Source organism: Rousettus aegyptiacus, unplaced genomic scaffold, assembly GCF_014176215.1.
Source record: "Rousettus aegyptiacus isolate mRouAeg1 unplaced genomic scaffold, mRouAeg1.p scaffold_m13_p_6, whole genome shotgun sequence".
NCBI classification, from domain to species: Eukaryota; Metazoa; Chordata; class Mammalia; order Chiroptera; family Pteropodidae; genus Rousettus; species Rousettus aegyptiacus.
This window is the reverse complement of record NW_023416309.1, coordinates 36,780,610-36,801,869: the sequence shown is the minus strand read 5'-3', so window position 1 is coordinate 36,801,869 and position 21,260 is coordinate 36,780,610. Positions and strand designations below refer to the sequence as shown.

Genomic DNA, 21,260 nt, shown 5'->3' with positions numbered 1-21,260 from the left:
GCCGGGGCAGCGGCTCAGGGAGAAAGCCCAAGGGGATGCGGAGATGGTTTGGCCAGCTGTACTCATAACCCCCCACCCCCACCCCGCTCCAGGTCACAGGTCCGGCAGACAGCTCGACCCTCTTCCTCCCCTCTCAGCACTCCCTCCACCTCAGGCTGTGCTTAGGTGGCGGTAACACCTAGCTGGCTTCACGGGGAGGGGGCCTCACTTGGCGCGAAGTCCCTTGGGGGTGAGCGGAGGCCGTGCGGGGAGCGGAGGCCGTGCGGGGAGCTGGCCGGTGGCGTGGACTGGGGTTGTCACTTCCCCTGCTCAACCGCCCGGGGTGCAGGTGCCGCGGGCTGAGCCCCGCAGGCGCAGGCGGGGCGGGCCTTGTGGACACGCCCTCGCCGCGAGTCTTCGCAGCGGGTCAGGAGGAAGCGCCAGAGCGGCGGCTGGTGCTAAGCGGAGCCGGCGCCCCCTTCGGCCCACAGGACCGAGGGGACGCCGCCGGCCCTGGCTCCGGGCACCAGGCCCCACACACGCAGCGAACCTGGCATGTGAGCTGCGCCCTGCAGCATGGCAGCCTCAGGTGCGTAGGCTAGGCGCCGGGTCGCTCTCGGAGCCTCCCCCCTGCTGCGCCCCTTTCTTTCTCCGCGCGCTCTCTCTTCCCCCTCAGCCCTCCGAGTGCGGTGCTCCTCCCAACTCTGTCGGCTTCTTCCGTGCGGGATCTGTGTTCTTTCTGTTCTTAAGCCCAGTTCCCTGCCGCAAACTTCACATCCCGACTTTCCCACGTTCCCCGTCCCAGCCTGTTGCATGATTTTCTGCAGTCTCTGATTGATCTCACTCTTTTCTCGTCTTCTAAGTTTCAATTTCTCCTTCCATCACTAGCCCTCGGAGTTTCTGAAGGTGTTTCCCCCTGTTCTTCCCACTCTCTGAAACCAGAGTCCGAGTTCAAAGAAGGCGGTGAGCCAACTTGTCTGCGCCGGCGAAAAGCTCCTCGGACCGATAGGGGGCGCTCAGACAGTCCTAGGTTGGCGCTGGGAAGCCCGGCCCTTGGGCTACCTTCATGAGTGTGCTTCCTCTACTTATCTTGGGCTTTGTTTTTCATCTAGAATTTCAATAGGAATTAAGGGTCACTATTCCTTTACTTTTACTTTCCATGTTCTTTGCAGAACTTTGAGAAATGGGGAGAGGTGGAGGCCACTGGGTGTCTACCCATCAAAAGGTGCCAGGAGGCTTTTCAGATAAGTCTTTGGGTTCCCTTCTTGGTTCATGCGTACACTTGGCAAGTCACTCACGCACTGAAATCCAGGATGAACCACATAATAATAATGATGATAACATAGATAACTTTTACTATGCAGATTAAGGGATAATATGCACCTAACTATGCTCTCAGTGGTAACCAGGACAGCCTTGTCTCTGCTCCTGACAAGTTAACAGTCTTGTGAAGGAAAGAGATAAGTAAACAGTAATTACTAGTTGAGAATATTAGAGTTACCATGTTTGCAAACGGGTCTCCTTGTGTTTCCCCAGCCCATCTTATGATGTTTTAGTGGAGATAACATGTGAAAACTGGATGGAAAAGCCGCTTGAAAAATAAAACCTAGTTGACCAGGAGAAGGTCCTGTTAGATGCTAGAATGAAGAGCCAGCTCTCCCCAGACCCCCTGAGGTCTAGCCTTCTAATTGTGCTTTGGGAGCAGGGGAGGACATGGCCAGTGGTGACAGTTCTATTAGATTTGGTGATATAGGCTCACTTTTTAAGGGGAGTGGGAAGGTAGCTAACCTTGGCTTAGCGGTAGCTGGCCCCTGAAGGTTAGGAGAACTCATACTGTGAATAAGGAACCCCTGGTTCATAGTCCACACATTCTACTCAAAAGCCAAAGAAAAGTTATCTAGAGGGAATTCATTCATCAAACACTTATTGTATGCCTGCTGTTTCTAGGTGCCATTCTAGGAGTCAGGTACATATTCGGTTAATGAAACAGACATAAGCCATGTCCCCATGGAGCTTATGGAGTAGTGGGTAGGCAGTACACATAATAAAGACAATACATGATATGAGAAGTGTGTGGAAAAACAATAGAGGGAGTAAAGATGGTTGGGGTTACAGTCGTAAACGAGGTGGCTAGGTTAGGCTTCATAGAGAAAGGGATGTTTGAGCAAAGACCTGAAGTGAGGGGAGGGAGCATTTGGAGGAAGAATGCTCCAAGTAGAGGGACAGTTAATGGGTGTATGTGGCATATTTAAGGAGCAAGCAGCTGGCTAGAATAGGTGGGTGATTGGGGAGAAGTAGGAGAAGAGGCGAGTTGGGCTTCCCCCTCCTTCTATGCCTGGGAACAGACCCCGTTAGGTCTGAGAAACAGGAAAATGGGGTGGGGGCTTTGGGTAGAGGAGGCAGAGAAAAACCTTCCTTCCGTGCCCTGTGTACATTATTCCCATGGGCATAGCCAAGGGGGAAGGGGGTATGCTCCCATTCAGATGGGGACTCAAGCCCAGTAGCCAAACCCAGGGCTATTTTTGGGCTCTGTAGCAGCTTCTGCAGACATTTGTAATGATTAGAACTGTCAGCATCCTCTGTGGTGAGGCACACTCCAGGTTCTGCAAATGGGAGTTGGGTCTTTTGGGTCCCTGGGTCTCCCTGAGGTCTGGAGGTACAGTGACCCATGGTGGCAGGTCTCAGTGGCGAGAGTGGTAAGAGTTTCTCTTATGAAGATGCTGTAGGTTCTGAGTCATCCAGACCACTCTTCCATGTGGTCTTCTTTTCTTCCTCTTCTTTTAAACAGCTTCCTCGCATACCATACAATTCACCCAATATAGCGGTTTTTAGTGTCTTCGCATACATGTGCAACCATCACCATAGTCAATTTTAGAACATTTTCATCACCTCAAAAAGAAACTGTATGCTTTAGCTGTCACCTCCTTATTCCCCCCTGCTCCCCAGCCCTAAGTTCTGCACTCTGTGTCTATAGATTTCCCTAGTCTGGACTTTCATGTGAACGAGATCATATAATATGTGGTCTTTTGTGACTGGCTTCTTTCACATAGCATAATATTTTCAAGGTTCACCCAAGTTGTAACCTGGGTTAGTACTTCATTCCTTTTTATGGCTGAATCATGTGGTCTCCTTAAATTCCCTTCCACTGAAGAGTAATCATTAGTCTTTTTTTTTTTTTTTGTAAGGTATATTTGCCTTTTGAAACCAAATCTTGGCTCGCTGTTCTTGAAAGTACTTGAGAAGCAAGATGAAATGGAATCAGCCGATCCTGGAATATTCTCTAGGCCCCTGATGGCATCTCTTGTATTTACACATGAGAGAGGAGAGAAGGAGGCCATAAGTGACTTTCCTAAGTGGCCAAGTCTGGTAGGGTGAAGACTAGAATCATTTCTTCCATGTGTCAGCCTACAGGTACTTGAAGACAGCTCTCATACCTTTTCCTGCCCACTTTCTCCAAGGCTTCTCTTACCTCCACATCCTTCTATTATCCTTGTACTTACAGGAAAATAGGGCTTGAAGGAACCTTTAATTTTTCGTGATCTTAACTTCCATTTATCTGATCCTTGAGGTCCCTCAATACTCCTGCCAAGCCTCTAAACTTGAAATCTTCAGAATCTGGAAACCCCTCACATGAATTGTCTCCTGATCTCTCCATATCCTGGTCACCTTCCCTGTATCACATCTCTCTTCAGTGGTGCTGGATTCAAACAGGAGGCTTCAGACAGATGACTGGTGTGCCAGCATCACCTTTAGACTAAAGAAATGGTCCAGGCTGGGTAGTTTGAGAAGCTCCCTGGCACCTCCTCTTTGTTCTCCTCTTGTGTGGGTTCTGAATCTTTCAAAGGAAACTCTCTTTCATTCACAGTGTTTCTTTGCACCGCTGTCACTCTCTGTTGCCAGCAGACAGCCCCTGCTCTACTGTTATCTGTTCCTTTCTCGACCTGTAGCCAAACCTATTCTTTAAGCTCTATCAGGACAAAGACCCTTCCTTACTTCTCTGTTGGATGTGGACTCCTTGTTGGTTCATGTATTTCACTTCTCTTAACAAACAACCAAAAACGATAGAATTGACATGGCACATGTGAAGAAATGACTTGTGGATAAAGGAAGGAAATTATCTTAAAGAAAGGGGGTGTCCCCCATATGAGAGAGTTGTTGACAAAGCATTTAGTCCTATGCTGTTACCCAGGACATTATAGAGGGACTTTAACTTCCACTTTGGACAGTTTTACAACTTCCTCAGCTTTCAGTTTCGGTAGCAGAGCAAAATTTAGGAAGGCGAGAGATTTTGTTATCCTCATTTACATTGAGGCAGAATTTGCTTAGATTTAGTATATTGGTCTGAAGTCACACTGCAGGCTGTTGACCAAGTAGGTTGTGATATTAGCTAGTTTGAAGCACTAACCACTTCCTTCTCAAGTACTTATGCTTGGAGGTGGGTGTCAAATTTAACACCAGAACCCCAGGAATGAGATGTTTTGAATGTGTTTTCCATATAGAAGAGGCTAATCCTAGAGGTGTTTTTTATTTAAATTGTATATTTAAGTCTTTAATGAACAACACGTATAACGTGCTGTTAACAGAGAAGCAGGAAGTGGTGAGGCGGACTCCAGGGTGAAATGAGTACTAACTCCAATGCCCCAGAACTTGTCACTTAAAAATGTTATTTTGCCTTTTGGTTCAGTCTCTCCTCACAAAGGGGGCATAAATTGCTCATGGCCACGTGTTCAGGGCAGTGTAAAGTCACTGCTTTCCTGCTAAGTCAATCAGTGCTCCAAGACCCAAACTGCCTTCTTGAAGGATACTTACTATGCTCTAGGAAATCCCTCTTCTTCCCTCTTCTTCGCTTCTTTGCGATTACTTGTCAATGTTGTTAAAAACACTGCTGATGGCTTCTTCATCACTGATTCATGAGACCACAGCCAACTTTTTCTGAGATCTTATTCTCCTAACCCATTTGTACAATAGTTTCAGTCCTGGCTCTACGACTAATTACTGAGTGTGAATTTAAGCAATTCCCTTCATCTTCACAGCTAAAGTGTTTCTTTTATCTGTAAACGAAGTATTTGGGCCAAGTGGTCCCCAAAAGCCCCTTTTAACTCAATACTTCACTGAGGCTTTTGACTATGTTTCTGGCATTTGTGTTTTATTAGAGGAAGAGGGTAGCCTATGTCATGGACTAGGTGTGGTGAGGTATTGTGCAGGTCAAAGCATTAATTCAACCACAATTAAGATTTACATTAATGCATGATTTATAATGTGAGAATAATGACACCAGCTGCAAATTATTAAGGGGTTTACTACATGGCAAGCACTATGCTTAGCACCTTACTAGAATATCTAATTTAATGTTTACAAAACACCAATAAATATTGCTGCTATATTTCCACTTGAAGATGAGTAAACTGAGGTTTAGAATATCTAACTTGCCCAAGGTTACACAGCTAACTAATACTTCGCAGAACCAAGATGCTAACTCTAGCTGCCTGATTCTAGACCTGTGCTTGTCACCACTGTATCTGAGAAAGAGCCAGGTTCCAGAGCCAAACTATGAGTTCAGATACTGTGGATCTTGGGTGAGTTACTTAACCTGCCACACCTCAGTTTTCTCATATTTAAAATGGGGCTAATAGCATTACCTACCTTAGAAGATCACTATGATGGCTAAATGAGTTTACTAGGTAATGTGCTTGGAAAAGCATCTGAAACATAGTAAGCTGCTTATATAGATAAATGCTTGCTGTCGTCATCATCATCATCATCACCACCACCACCACCATCCTCAACCTACACTGTACCAGATCTGGAAGGAAGAATATGCCAGCAGAAGCAATAGCTAATGCAAACATCTGAAATGGCGTTGTATGTTTGGGCAAAGACAGAGAGTCTGGTATGGTTGTAACACCAGCTATAAGTAGGGGAAGACCACAAAAGATTGTAGGTGTCTGGCTCCTCATCTGGATGGTATGTCTTGTAGGCCATGGGGAGCCCTTGAAGGAGCAGGTTTGTTAATACACTTCTGTGACTTGTTCTTGCTCAGGGGTGCTCCGAGGATGTGACATCCTCCTCGTCTACAGCCCAGATGCTGAGGAATGGTGCCAGTACCTCCAGGACCTTTTCCTGGCCAGTCGGCAGGTCCGCAGCCAGAAGACGCTGACTTACAGGCTGGGCCCCCAGGCCTCCTTCTCAGCGGAGGACCTGAGCTTCTTTCTCAGCATGCGCTGCATCGTGGTGCTGGTGTCTGCAGAGCTGGTGCAGCATTTCTGGCAGCCAGCCCTGCTGCCCCTGCTGCAGAGAGCCTTCCATCCTCCACAGCGCATGGTACGGCTGCTCTGTGGGGTACAGGACAGTGAGAAGTTTCTGGACTTCTTTCCAGACTGGGCACACTGGCAGGAGCTCACCTGTGACGACGAGCCTGAGACTTATGTGGCAGCTGTGAAGAAGGCCATTTTTGAAGGTAAGGATCTCTCCTGAAGTAAAAATAAACAGGCCCTAGAAAAATGACTAACCCAGGCCCCAGGCATTTCAGGTGAGACACTATTGTGTTCACACTAGTCATTTATATTACAAAATGAACCTGGACCTCACTATGTTAAGAGTTCTAGTCATATTTATTGGTTTAGAGCAGCCTATTTCTGGGATAGGATAGGAATGGGATAGGTCTCCTGGACCATAGGAGAAGACACTTTCCCTTGGTTCTGTGCTAGGACAAGAGCCTTTCTAGAATTTTCTATACCTTGGAAGATGCAGGACAATGGAGGTGGGAGGCTGAAACTTAGTTTGGTGGGGGTGTGAGGAACATGACTGCTAACCTTCCTGCTTATAAGCCACACCCATTTTATCATCACACGACCTTAAGATTTTTGTTGAAAAATTGTCACGTTTGGATGACATGTTCCACTTTTGGAAATAAAGGAGAAACACTCCTTTATTTCCCACCAGCCTAGCTTCTGACTTTTGCCGGTTCTCCTTTTAAGGTGGAAAAATTCTGATCTTCTCTACCACGGGTAATGACTTTAGTAGCCCCAGGAAGTGTGACATATACTCTGATTAACAGTAAAGGAAGATGTGCTGTTGGATGGATGCATGTTGCAGCTTTTCTTCCTCTTTTTGTTTTCTATTTTTGCCTCACTGTGGTCTATGAGCAGACTCTGTGTTTATCTTCCGTTCTCTTACCATTTGAGATCCTGTATACCTGACGCCAACAAAGAAGCCTAGAAAATTATGGGGCAATGGAACTATTCTCAGCTATTCCTGGTGTGACTTGGGCATTAATTTGGTTCATCCACTCCTGTCTCATTTAATGAATTAAATCAAGAATTCACAAGTTTTCGCGACCTTAAAAAGCTAATATAGCTTCCTTGATGCTTTTATCTCAGAAATAGGCTACTCTAAACCAATAAATATGACCATGTCTTGTAACATAATGGGATCCCATCTCGTTTTGTAATGTAAATGACTAGTGTTAGCATAAAGTATTTCACTGGAAATGCTTGAAACCTGGATTAGTAATTTCTCTCACGTTTGCTTATTTTTAGTTCAGAAGGATATGATAGAAAAAGCACATAATTCATACTTACATGATTGTACTTTATTGCTTTGAGGGAATGCGATCTGCCTAAATTTACAAAGAACTTAGACACAACTGGTTATTTCTGTGAATTAGTTTATGTCACTGCAATGGTCCGTTATGATCCTGTGGGCAGGCCACTGTGACCCGCCAACCCATCGTTCAGAGCTCCATGGATGATTTGTCACTGTATTGGCACCTCCTGCTGTATGCTCTGACAGATGGTTCTTTAAAATATTACAGTGGAGTTATTTAAAAAAAAATAGATGGTAAAAGGATTTTTAAAAATATTGCTTGGATACATCCAGGGTTTAGATGCTCGGATAAATTGATCATCTACAGTATTTTACATTTTACTAACAACTGTGGCTCAGTATGCAATGAGACTTTAGTTTCAAGTGTTTCAGAAAGAATGAAGTGTTTCACAATGGTGTTTCTGTTCTGAGAGCAAATAACCTCTCATCAGAAAGAGATTACTTTAATGGAAGATTAAAATAAACTACTTAGTGGAAAATCTCTGCACTTTAGTATCAGTGGATATATAGGAACAAATGGAATTCTAGGAAAGAGAGAAAGAGGGAGGATGGCTTATCGATCCAGTATAACTTTCTTATCTGGTATTAGACTTATGAATTTTGAGATTTGAAGTCTCCGTGTGTAGTAGGATGGCTTGCATTTGTTTTGGGGGTGTCCATAGTCATTGCCATTGGTCAGGCCAGTAATGTGGTGCTATAGGCTCTGATTTTTAGGCCAGACAAACTTTCTTAATAAACTTAAGACTAAGAGACTGGCAGTGCAGCAAAAAGAGCATTGAACAGCAGTAGGGACACTTCACTGTCTGGTTCTGCCGCTAACTAGTTCGATGCCCAATACTGGTCATGTCACTTAGTTTCTTTGAGTTTCAGTTTCTTTCTCTGTAAGAGGCAGAAACAGACTTAATCTAAATACTTTTCTGGGCCTAAAAAATCTCTGACTCCCATAGGCCAGAGAGTCTCAAACATTTTTGAAGCACTATTTTCTCACCCTATTTCACACCTCCTTTGACTCCCAGGAAGCTTTGGGCTAAAACAGTGTTTAAGGATAGCACTATGCCTACACTAGGTGTCTGGTATAATTATGTCCTTGGTTACATTCTCTATAACTTGTGATAGTTTAATACCCCTCTTGTACACATGAGATTTTCCTAAGGTACCTCAAAATAAAAGCAAAAAAAAAAAAAAAAAAAAAAATTTTCATATATCCCACTACTTCAAGCCCCAGGCCCATGAGAAATAAATACATGCAACTTGTTTCTTTGACTTTCTGTGTTTAAAAAAAATCCCAGTGGGAAATGTCATGGAAAATTGACAATGGGGATGAACTGGTAGTAGGAACAGTAATCATGGGATTACTGACTGTAGGTCTATTGCAAGTTACAAGGAGACAATCTCAGGAAAGCTTTCTAACAATTAGAACATGCAAAGATGGAATGGGTGGCCTTGGGAGGTGGTGAGTGCCGCATCACTGGGAACGTGAGCAGGGGCTGGTATAAAGGGACTCAGCTTTGGAACTGTGGTTGAACCCTGTGACCTTAACAGCCTTTTGATGATAAAATTCCCTTACATGAGATGAAGTTGCTCTTTTTCAGCAGGAACACATTTTATTCAGAATTCAGTCTTCCTCTTTCATCAATTCTTCCTGAGGTTTCTAACTCAAAACTGAAGAAGTATTGATTATGTCCCTACCATGATCCCAGCAGAAAATAGGAAAAAAAAACCTCAATTCATAATCTATGTAACCCTTGAAAATGGTGAAGCTCCCAGTGTATTCGTATCTTTTTTTCCTTAACTTTGAGGTATTTTGTGAAAAAAACATAACTGCTTAATAAGATATTCACTGAGACCATTTAAAATTTAAAATAAGGTTTAAAGATCAAAAGCTTTAGAGAGTAGAGATGGTAATGGAAGTAATTATTCCCAAAGCTTAGGTTAAATGTGGTTACAGGTTATCAATTACACTTTCTCTTGCTGCTCGGTTATCTAAAGAGTGCATCTCAAACTTCCGCTGTGTTTAGAAGGCCCTTGTCAATATGCATATTCCAATTCTGTAGGTCTGGGTCAGGCCTAAGATTCTGCATTTCTAACAAGCAATCCAGGTGATGTTGACGCTGCTGTTTAGGAGTCCCCTGAGTAGTGAACAAGGATCTAAGCCACCCTTCTTTTGCCAGGTTAATGGTCACATACCTCTGTTGTGCATGGACCGTTTTCTCAAATCTCCTCTTTTCTGGAAATGGAGGCACTATCACATCGGGGCAACTCCTGGACACCCAACAGTTTAGGTATAAAATTAGGCCTGCATTTGGTGCTTAGCCCAACAGACTTCAGGGTGGAGCTCCTGAGTTCTCTTCCCGTGCCCCGAACACAGATTCTACATGCTACTCTGACAATTTTTAATCTCTTAGTTTTCCAGATGTAGTGCTCCTGATATTAGAGTGAGGGGTATACTTTCATCACAATCCTTTCAGCTTCTTTATTTAATAGGTCCATTGATTATAATTACTATTCCACTATAAGTGTTTTGGAGGTTTTATTTCACACCCCCTCTCTCCATATTTGCCAGCCACCTTAAAACCGAGCAGATGTTTTAATTAGAATCTTCAGTGTCTTGGAGCAGTCAGTTTATTATCCAAGATCTTCATCTGTGAAATGATGGTTTGGGACTAGGTGATTTGGAAGGTTGCTTTCAGCCCCCAGCGCTGTAATATATCATTATAAGTTTTCTGAGAAGGCAATTTGCCCAGAACCTTTTAACTGATTCTATTTAGTTCCAAAATGTCTGCAGTGATATATACCCAGTGCATAGAAGACTGTGCTATTCTGAATTTTTCAGACTTGTTGAGTGATTACTGTGAAAGAAGGAAGTAAGAAAAACCCAGTTACAGGACAGAAATTATTTCCTCTTTACTGGAGCTCTATTCTTTGTTGTAAATCTCACTGGAATACAAACATAGATTCTGTTAGTCTGTGTGGGAAAGGACTTGGTGGATGATATTGAGATTTATTTCAGAAGTTCTCATCAGAGCGTGTGTGTGTGTGTGTGTGTGTGTGTGTGTGTGTGTGTGTGTGTGTGTAGGGAGAAGGGAAACACTATATCTAATGCTCCTAATATTATTTAGTATTACACGAGATATCTTATCTGCTTCTTTATATGAATTATTTTCTCTTTGCCTCCCCCATCTTTCCTCATGTTCTACATGCTTTAGAAGTTCTGATGGTATCCCAAATCATAATGTATTTTGCCCTATGTTCCTATGGGAAGAATTTAGAGGGGTATGATCATAGCTGGCCTTTCTTTGTTGATAGCAATCTTCTAATCTGAATGTTAAACTAGAGGTTAAAAGAAAAACAGTTGAGATATTTTAAATACTTTCAGCTAATCAAATAGATTCCAAAATCTTTTCCTAGATTTAAAAAGGAACATTTTTTTTTTCTGAAATAAACTAATACATGCTAATCATAATGTTAAAAAAAATATAAAAATAAAAAAATGCCTTTAGGTTATTTCCAACTTTTTAAAATAAATACTGTTGCAATAAATCTTCATGCAGTTTTGTGCCTAAATCTTTGTGAATTTCTACTGATCTCCCCTAAACCATATCTCTGCAGCCTCCCAAATATGGTTGCATGTCTGTTCTGTGTATCTCTCCGCCTTCCCAGTGTAAAATCCATGTCCCCTCTGACTGCAGTTTTTTTGTTATTTCAGTTTATTTAATTTTTTTTCTTGAGGCCTGATTAAGTCATTTCTTTACATTTGCAATGCCTCATTGCAAAGGTCCTCATATGGAGAACTGCCCTGTGCCTTTCCTTCCCCTCATGGAGAGAGCTAATAAACAGACGAATGCTTTTATGACAGTTGCTATGTATAATGCATAGTACTTCATGTGTATTTACCCTCCTTCCCAACCTTGAGTGGGGTAAACGGTTTTATTGCCATTCCACAAATGAGAAAACCGAGGTTTGGAGAGGTTAAATGACTTGCATAAGGACTGGAAGCAGCTCACTTTGGAACCCAGAGCCTTCAGACTCTAGTATGCTCTCCACTTTTCTTTGCTTTCCTTTAAGTCTCCCTTCCCCATTCTCCTCTTCCCTGTGGAGATAGGAAGGATGAAGAAACCTCATGGAAGAGAAAGGATTAGGGACAATAAAGCTTCCCTGAGTTCTCTAGACCACAGGTTCCCAAGTCAAGTTGGGCATCAGCATTGCCCCTGCACTTCGTTTAAAATGCATGTGCCTGGATCCTACCCCAGACCTACTGAACCAGAATCTTGGGGGGAGGAGGAGTTGGTCCCAGGCATATGAATTTCAAAAACCCTCCGTAGTCGATTCTGCTGTGCAGCCACATTCTAGGCTCTGCTCCATGCCTGCTGCCCAGTTCCTTGGTGTTCTTGTTGGATGAGTAACCAGCAGATCAAGCCCTGTGGGCTGTTACATTGCAGGTCACGGGGCAATGGTCCCACAGACTCAGAGCTTGGCTGTGGCACAACTGGCTTCCACGTCACAGGCAGCAGCCTTTAGGGGAAGAGACTCATAGCAAAGGGGAAGTCACTGCACCCTCTTTGCTCCCCTTAGTGTGGTGGCTTCGCCGATGGTAAGTCATCAACTTCTGGGGCTTCTGTAGTACCTTGCAGAGACCGAAGGAAGAGTCTGGCCTTGGGCCTCTTGAAATGGACCATTTTTGTTCTCTCCTCCTGCCTTGTGGCTGTGGGTTGTTGGGTCTGCTCTTTCTCTGCTGTGGGTTAGTCTGCAGTTGGCTCCTCTAGGCATCTCCTTAAGTTCTCCCTCCTGAAGGATGCTTTCTTCGTACAATCTTCCCTTTTGAAATGATCTTTGGGGAGGAGGATTCCAGCTGGGATAGTGTATTCCATCCGGTGTCACTAAAAAGCTACAGCCTGCCTATGAGTCCTTTGGATTTCCCTTGCCAGGTACCCTGACCGCCTTGTAGAATAAGATACAGTCTCTCTCCTAGCTGTGCCTGAAACAGTTAATGAGGACTCATGACCACGGTAGATTTTTGTGCCCATGGAACTTTTCTTCTGAGGCCTCAGAGTCTCCCGGGATTATGGATTTCCCACGAAGCTGCGAGTCCCAGGTGGCAGAGTGAAATTGGCCACTTTCTGTTTCATCAGCCACCCAGAGACAGCATTGTCCTCCCAGTTCATTAGACTTTCTGTGGTCCTTCAAGGAAAGTGTCTGCAATTCCCTTTGTCTACTGTGGTTGGTGAGATGCAGTGAAAAGGGAGCGAGCGATGAACGCTGACATTTCCACTAATGTGAGAATCTCAAGTTTGCACTTGTCTTGATCTACATTTTCTAACATGTGCCAGAATGAAAATATCAGGAATTTAATTGGTTAGTTTCCTACTCTGTCGTTTTAGTATTTTTTTCATCTCGCTTCTCCTGGGACTATTGCTAGAAGAGAATACTAGAACTTAGGAGAGACCTGACATCTGTTTTACCATTTCAGAGCCCTTTTATAGACATTATTTCATTTACTCCATGTAATTTTCCTATAAGGCAGATATTATCTATATTTTAAAGATGAAGAAAATGAGGCCTAGGCAGGTTCACTGACTTGCCCAAGGTCACACAGCTGCATTTCTGTTAGCACTAGAATCAGGGACAGGGCCTCCTGCCTTATAGGCAGAGGCCTAGTTATTGCTTTATCTAGATACCACAGCCAGCCTTTCCTCTGGTACATATTTATTGGGCACTTACCATGCTTAAGGCCTTGTGCTGGGTGTTGGAGTAGAGCAGGGAAAGACAGACATAGTCACTGCTGTAATGGTACCTACATTCCAGACCAGTGCTATCCAGAAATGTATCATGTGAGCCACCTGTGAAACTTAAAAGTTTTCTACTCACTGCAATTAAAAAAAAAAAAAGAGTAAAAAGAAACAGATGAATTGATTTTAATAATGAGGTTTACTTAGGCCCATATGTCTAAAATATTCTCATTTTAACACATAATATAAAAATCATTAATGAGATATTTTACATTCTTTTAAAAATACTAAGTCTTTGAAATCTGGTGTATATTTTACACTTAGAGAACACATTTCAAGCCACGTGTGGCCAGTGTCTACCATATTAGACAGTGTCGATCAAGAGGATGCTTGCTTTTCAGAGAATTTTGGCCATATCAGCTAATATCTTAATATATTAAATGTCACATGTGTTACAAAATGCCCATCCTGGTTTCTCCATTCATTCATTTATTCGGTCATTCATTCATTCATTCAGGAAGTACTGAATGAGCATCTGCAAGGTACTGATCTGTATGAAATATCTCTATCTTTTTCTTTCCTTTTCTCACTAATCTCCTCTTTCTTGTTTTCATCTCTATTCTATCACTTTGTTTGTCCCTTTCTATATTTTGTCAACTGTTTAGCTATGTTCCCAGGGTCCACAAATACGGTGTCAGTTAAGACGGAATTAGGTTTAACAGCAGGATTTTTGCACTTGAAATGACCAGTTTATCATCTGAACTAGTGAGACTGAGCTCTTGGCAACCTAAGTGATGACAGAATCAAGCCAGGGTGCCCATATCACACACGCACACACGCGCGCGCACACACACACACCCCTCTGTATAAAACTGTTTTTCTGGAAGGATATACAAAAAATTGTTGCTAGTAGTTGCTTTTGGGTAAATAAAGGACATTTTGAACTTCTTACTTTAGACATTTCTCCACTGTTTCAATTTTTCTACTGCGTTCATGTTTTACTTTCAGTTGGGAATTTTAAAAGAGAAAAAGATGGCATCATGGGGATTTTATAGATCTAGAGGAAGTAGTTGGGCTCACACCCAACTAATCCAAACAGGTTGAACTTCAGGTTTAGTTCCTTTGTGCAAACTCCTTGACCTTTTTCTCGGCTTCATTAAGCTGCTTTTCTGGGTAAAGGAAGTGGTACGGTATCATTGGTGTGTACATAGAGCTGTAATGTCTGCACTATCACTCCCTGGATGTGGGCTAATGCCTGCAAAGAGGCTAAAGCTACTTATCTTTAAGTCATACTTTTACTTTTGTCAAATCAAATTTGGACTGTTGTCTTTTTAGGTTACTACAATCTTTATTACAAGAAGTAGACTATAAGTATAGATTTCATGGACTGTGGCACTAACTGGCTTTGCCACTCGGGCAAGTCACTTGGCCACCCTGCATTTCTTTTTGTCCTTTTTAAAATTCTGGGAAGAGTACAAGTTGATATCTCAAACCTTTATAGACATAAAATTCCATGATTTTAACAATGTGTGATTTTACACATCTTATTATATTTTGTTTCTGGGTCTCAATCTGACATTTTTCAAAATCCCATCAAGGTGTAGTGTATTATTTTAGCTAACAAGTTATCTTTCACGGCAAAATTTTAAACAGAATTTTAAATGACAAAATAATAGTTTTCTGTTTATGGACACTAGCCCAAGTTCAGTCTTAGGAGAATATAATACGATGCCATTATCTGTGTGAGAATGAAAGAATGTGTTTAACGTTTTACATATGCTGTTCGTTATGGTCTACATATAGCTTTATGAATGTGGGTTCATAGGAAGGTAATGGGGGTGGGGGAAATGGAGGCAAATATGCATGACAGAATACATCTGTTATAATTTCCCTATTATTCAGGGATGTTTTGACAGCTTTTCAATTTAGTTTCCAGCGCCATTCACATGACAGAGTGTGTCTGAGATGGCCAAGGAAATTTATGCTGTAAATGACTCTTTATCTGTCCATTGGAGAAATTATTGAATCCATAGTTGGCTTGTCATGTAGACTTCTGAGCATAAACTTTCTGATTTAGCTAGTTTGGTAAAAATTAGATACAAACAGTGATCAGTTGATTGTCTAAGACACAGAAAAAAACAAAATCAGTAATTGATAAAATTGTCTTTCTGTGGGAGAAAAAACTACTGGAGACTATTTCATTTTCACTGTGTTTGTCTTTTTAATGACATATTATCTCTACCGACAATGTTTTATGTGTGGTAAGTGACCAGTAAATGGTGGATGAATGGATAACTGAATGGGTGGGTACATCCCTGGATTGTTGTCCATTTTCTTTACCCTTGAGCCCATTTTGAATGTCCCAGTTGGAGAAAAAGATATTCTTCCCATGAATATCCTTCTTAGGGGACTGAGCTGCTGGTGCCATCTGGATTGTCAGCTGTTTCCATGGGTAGGTTTTTCTTGTGGTCACATAGTCAGGATGTGACTAAACAGAAACTCTTTAAATTGATGCAGAGCATGCCAGGGTCTATAACTTGCATCCTTTTTACTATGTCCATACTTAATAATGTACCAGATTGACAACTATCCCACAAAAGAATCAGGTATGCCATTATAGAAGCTGGTTAAATATTGGACTTGCTATCTTCATGGGTGCATATAAATTTATTAGAAGCAGAAGTTAAACTGGGTATGTCCTTTTTGAAGGAGAGCATTGAAGTAAAGAAATCTGTAGAGTTCAGAGGAGATCTCTGGTTCAGGAATTCCTTGGTACTTTTTTTTTCTGGGTTTATGGCCTTCTGTAGATGTGTGTCTTCTCTACTGCTCTTACAAGGTTGGACCCTTCTAGGTTCCCATGTAAAAGATTGCTGGTTGAACATGCATAGTTTGTTTGCCAAGTTGCCAGTTTTACAAACAGACTGCCGGCTCTCTCTCTAACATCTAATAACACAGGAAGTAGAGGGGAGGTTGATGATGAAATGAAAATGCTTTACTTTTAGATTGGACCGAAATAAGTTTCCTTTTACATACACAGCTAATGTTTGAGGCTGTAGCTATAATTAAAGCTTGCGGTAAGATTGATGTCCATCAAAATGAGCAGATTATTAGCGTTAGCTGTTGACTCATTTTTTTTTTTTTTGAGCATGTAAAATGTGGGAAAACATTTGTGTGGTAGAATGTGGCATTTAGCATTCTAAACAGGGTCAACCTGTTGCTTGTTCTAAAACTTTCTGAATATTAAAGCCTTGGTTAGTTGCCTGAGGTCTCCAACTGTGATGCATTTTTGTGTTAAAAGTTTTTCAGGAAAAACGTATGCCGAAATAATCATCCGGTAATTTGGCAGCCTACGTGTTTATTTTTATTTTGTAGTCACTTTGAATTGAAAGCCTCATAGGTTCTAGAAATCCTTCAACATCCCTGCCATGGTCTAGTGTATTCATGTGATTAAAATTTGCCCACACTTTGCTTTGGAGCCTCTCATATGAAAACAGAAACAGGGAATCGCTGAGTCCAGAAGATGGAATATTAACATTCTAAAAGGAAACTTCCGAGTCACCTGGCCCAACTCCTTTAGTTTAAAATGAGCAAAGTAGGACCCAGAAGTGTTAGAGGACTTGCCCTGCTTTACACAGTTCGTGGCAGAGATGACTGTTAATTTATGTTTACAGTAAACAAATATTTATTGAGTTTATGGAGCACTTGCTAATGGGGTGGTACTCTGCAAGATCCTGAGAAGGCTTAATGAAAAGGTTGCACTCAATTTCTGCTCTTGCAGTTTATGCATTCTAGAGGGAGAAGGCATTAAACAGCCAGTTGTCCTGTTAATTACTTAATGCCAAGAGTGTCCAGGGTTATGAAGCAAAAAGTTTCCTTTGAATAATAAAAGGGATTTGAGATATCCTGAGGGCCCCTTTGATAGTTCCTTCTAGCATGCATGAAGGAAAGAATGTTTCCTGAACATACATCTTGACAAAAAGAAGAAAAGGCATGGCTTATAGGTATTGCATATGGTATGCAGGTATGCACATTCTTACCCTGTAATGGTAACATAGAGCCCAAGTTAATCATGGCTTTTAGGCAGGTCGGTCATTTTCTCAGAATGGTGATTTGGGTTATTTGAAGTTTTAGAGTAGCTTTATTCAAGCACTCAATTTAAAAATGAGTATTCTGCTTCTTTCCTTAAGTTTCTAGACAACAGTGATGTTGAGGTGTATATATTAATTTGAAAGTTTCACGTTTTAGTTTATGTAAGTGTGTGACGATTGGAAGGATGGGCAAAAGATAAGTTGAAATTAATAAGATCAATAAAAGTCCTGCTCAGGATCCAAAAAAATAAACAGTTGTCGTACAATAACAGAATGAAGGGATATATATTTCAAGAGTATCGTTTGTAAGTTCTGGTGGTTTTAGTTGAAGTAAAATAAACATGGTCAACAGTGCAATGTCATGTCCAAAAAAAGTAAATGCCATATGAAGGTTTATGAACAGGAGCATAAACCTTCATATGGCATCAGAAAAGAGGCTCCTCTTCTGTCCTACATTGCTCAGCTTACGTGGAGAAGTGTTCGCTATCTCAGTGGGAGCACATGCAGATATCCATCCATCCACTCACTCATCTTTGTCTATTGTCCCTTCAATAGAATATAAGCCTCAGGAGAGTGGGGATTATTTTAACCGTTGTATCCCCAGTGTGTAGAAGAGAGCTTCACACATAGTTGGGCCTCGATAAATTGATGAATGATTGAATGGAGTGAACAAGGGAATTTCAAATTCTGTCAGATGATAAACGTTTGAAGGAGATAAACCTGTTTTGGAGAAAAGAAGTTTTGCTGGAACCATGGAAACTGTCTGGGGTATTGAAGACCTGTCACATGGAAAAGCAGAAGGGCCAGGCTGTTCTGTTTCTTCAGGCACAGGGCAAGGAGCAATGGATGAAAGTTGCAACAATGGCAACAACTCGAGTTTAGGACACCCTTATAATCCAAAGACAGCTGATCCTGGGAAAGTATTTATTGGGATTTTATTTTGAAAAGTAAAACTGAAACTTCAGAAAGTAAATTTATTTGATCAGATTAATACAGTTTTTATTATGATTTCAGCTCTACGCTAATTATTAAACCATACAAAGACTCAATCCACATTTGCTGGGTTTTATACAAGAAAGGCTGAGTACATTTTTCTAACACAGTTTTGTGCTAGCACAAGATCATTCCTTAGTTCACATTTGACTTTTTAAAAATAATTGTAATGAAATATAATTCACAACACATTTGACTTTTATAGTTTTCTTTTCTTAATGTGCATATTTTATTTTCCAATTATAGTTGACGTATGATATTATACTAGTTTCAAGTGTATAACATAGTGATTAGGCATTTATATAACTTACAAAATGATCACCCTAATAAATCTACCCATCTGACACCATATATAGTTATTACAATATTATTGACTGTATTCCTTATGCTATACTTTACATCCTAATAACTATTTATTAAAAATATTTTTATTAAAATTATTGGGGTGGCTGGTTAGTAAAATCATATAGGTTTCAAGTGTACAATTCAATAATACATCATATGTATATTGCATTGTATATTCACCACCCAAAGTTAAATTTCCTTCTGTCACCATAGCCATAACTATTTTATAACTGCAATTTGTATTTCTTAATTACTTCTCCCTTTTCACCACTCCTCTCAACCCCTCCCCCCCTATCTGGCAACCATCAAAATGTTCTCTGTATCTGTGAGTTTGTTTTGCCTTTTACAGTTTTCAAGGTCTTCTCTCAATCATCACGTATTCCTATCATTTGCTTCTGATTATCAGGTAGTGTCCCCGGGAACTTTATCCTGGTCAGTTAGTTCCCTTTACAACAGACAGAGGCTTTACTTGTGATTCATTTTCTAACGCCACTTTCATCAGCTTCATAAAATACTGCATCTTTTGCAAAACCTAGAGTCACCCCATATAACTGAGTTGCACTGCATTTATAGTTTATGGTGGAGAAATACTAAGTCTGGGAGAGAATAAGCAATCAACGTGTGACTTGGCGGATGAGAATATAGACCAAGATTAAGCAAGCAGAGATGTTTAAATGGGGACCGATTTTGTAAATGAGCATTTTATGATTAAATATTTTTATGTTATAAAAACATCAGCTTCCCTATGTTACTATAACCATGGAAATGTGAAATAAGAATACTCAGAAAATGGTAAGGCTGCAGGAGTTAGAAGCCACTAATATGCGTTCAGAGCTCCAACTTTGTTCCACCAAGCAGAGAACTGAGGGAATGAATATCTTGGCACATTTGTAAACCCATTGCATTTGGTAGACCAGTTGGAAAGCTTTGCCACTGGTGATGGAATGTTGAGTCAAAACAATCTCAACAGGCTGGAACACGGACCTCAATCCAACATATAGCATTTAACAAGGCAAGTGTTTATTTGCAGTTAGGTCCCAAACCTCATCCCCTCCAAAACAAAATAAACTGAACTATACAATTATAGCATGGCAAAGGGAAAGTCCTGGCTTCCATGGTTTACATGGAAAAGAGCTGGGAGTTTGAGGTGACTAAATGCTCACTATAAATCAGCAAGGTGGCATGATTGTTCTGAGATGCAGTCTTGAGCTGCCCTCCTGAAAAATGGCCAGACTGGAAGAAGAGTCTTCTGGTATACACAGACTCCAGTTACTCATCTGGAGTAGCTGTTGGCAGAAGGTTGGGGGAGTGGAAATTTAGGCTGGGGAGGACAAGTAAACCAGAGCTGTCTCCACTTGAAGCCTGCTTACAAAGATGAGTGTATTACTCTAGATTTGTTTTTTTGAAGGAAGAGAACCTCAACTTGAGCAAAAGAAGAATTAACCAAATTATGGAAATGGCAGGAGTGCACTTGATCCTCAGAGATAACCTGGAACCAAGCACTTGAACTCCACAGGGTTACTTCTCCACCTCTCCTTTCTGTGTCTCTCCATATTGGTGTCATTCTCTGGGGACTTACTTCAGGAAAGGGAATAATAGCCCCTAGGAGCTGTCACATTTCATTCCTCCAAATTCCAGTTCCAGAGAGGAATTGATATTGTTCTTTCTCATCCAAAAATTTAAAATCCCAGGGTACAATCTATTTAGTTGAACTTGGGTCAGACACCTAACTCTAGGCCAATAACTATGACCATGGAATTGGAGGACTATGGATGGCTCATGTTGATAGCCTGTGGTATGGGGTTTCTAAAAACTTGTCAGCTTCCATTCAGACCACTTGGTGAGAGTGAAGGGATCAAGAATTTTCCCAAAAGGGGACTGCTGTTTTGTTCTTGTCAAACAATGCGAAAGATAACTGCCACAGTAGGAAGTCTCGAAAAATGCCCGTGCTGAAGGAATAGAGGAATAACCAGGGGGTGTTTAACCATAGAATTATAGAATTTGGGGGTAGAGTGAAACTGAGGCTTAGCATTGTCAGGTGACTTGCTCAATGATACAGAACTGAGTCAAGACAAAAGCCCAGACCTCTTAACTCTGAACTCAGACTTCCATCCACTATACTTTATTGTCTTCCTAAAGAAAATGATACCAAGGAAAGATGTGATAATTACCTTCAGACATTCAAAGAACTCTTATGGATATAAGAATGATGTTGTTTGGTGATGCTCCAAAGGTCAAATTAGGATTCATGGACAGTGGTAACTGACAAACAGAATTCTACCAGATTTAGGGAAGAAGTTAACATCTGGAATGGCTTAACAAGAGGGCAGGCTGCATCATCAGAAGGTGGTGGCCAGAGGCTGCATCATCAGGAGGTGGTGGCCAGAAGCCTGGTCATTGGCAGCTTTCAGGTTAAAGTTGGATAAACAATTGCCAATGACACTGAAAAGGAATCTCGAAAGTCTCTTCCAATCCAGAGACACTGTAAATTAAAAACCTGGACAATGTTGCTTTTACTGTTTTT

At 41.5% G+C, this 21,260-nt stretch overlaps 1 protein-coding gene across 1 annotated transcript in view; it reads left to right on the top strand.

Moving 5' to 3' along the window:
* The first annotated feature begins 412 nt into the window (after positions 1 to 412).
* PIK3AP1 (phosphoinositide-3-kinase adaptor protein 1) overlaps positions 413 to 21,260 on the top strand; it is a 91,047-nt gene continuing 70,199 nt past the window's right edge. The window contains exons 1-2 of the mRNA XM_016164156.2: positions 413 to 568; positions 6,020 to 6,436. Of these exons, the coding sequence (XP_016019642.2) occupies positions 556 to 568; positions 6,020 to 6,436 (430 nt within the window). The 5' untranslated portion in view covers positions 413 to 555. The remainder of the gene's footprint in view (positions 569 to 6,019; positions 6,437 to 21,260) is intronic.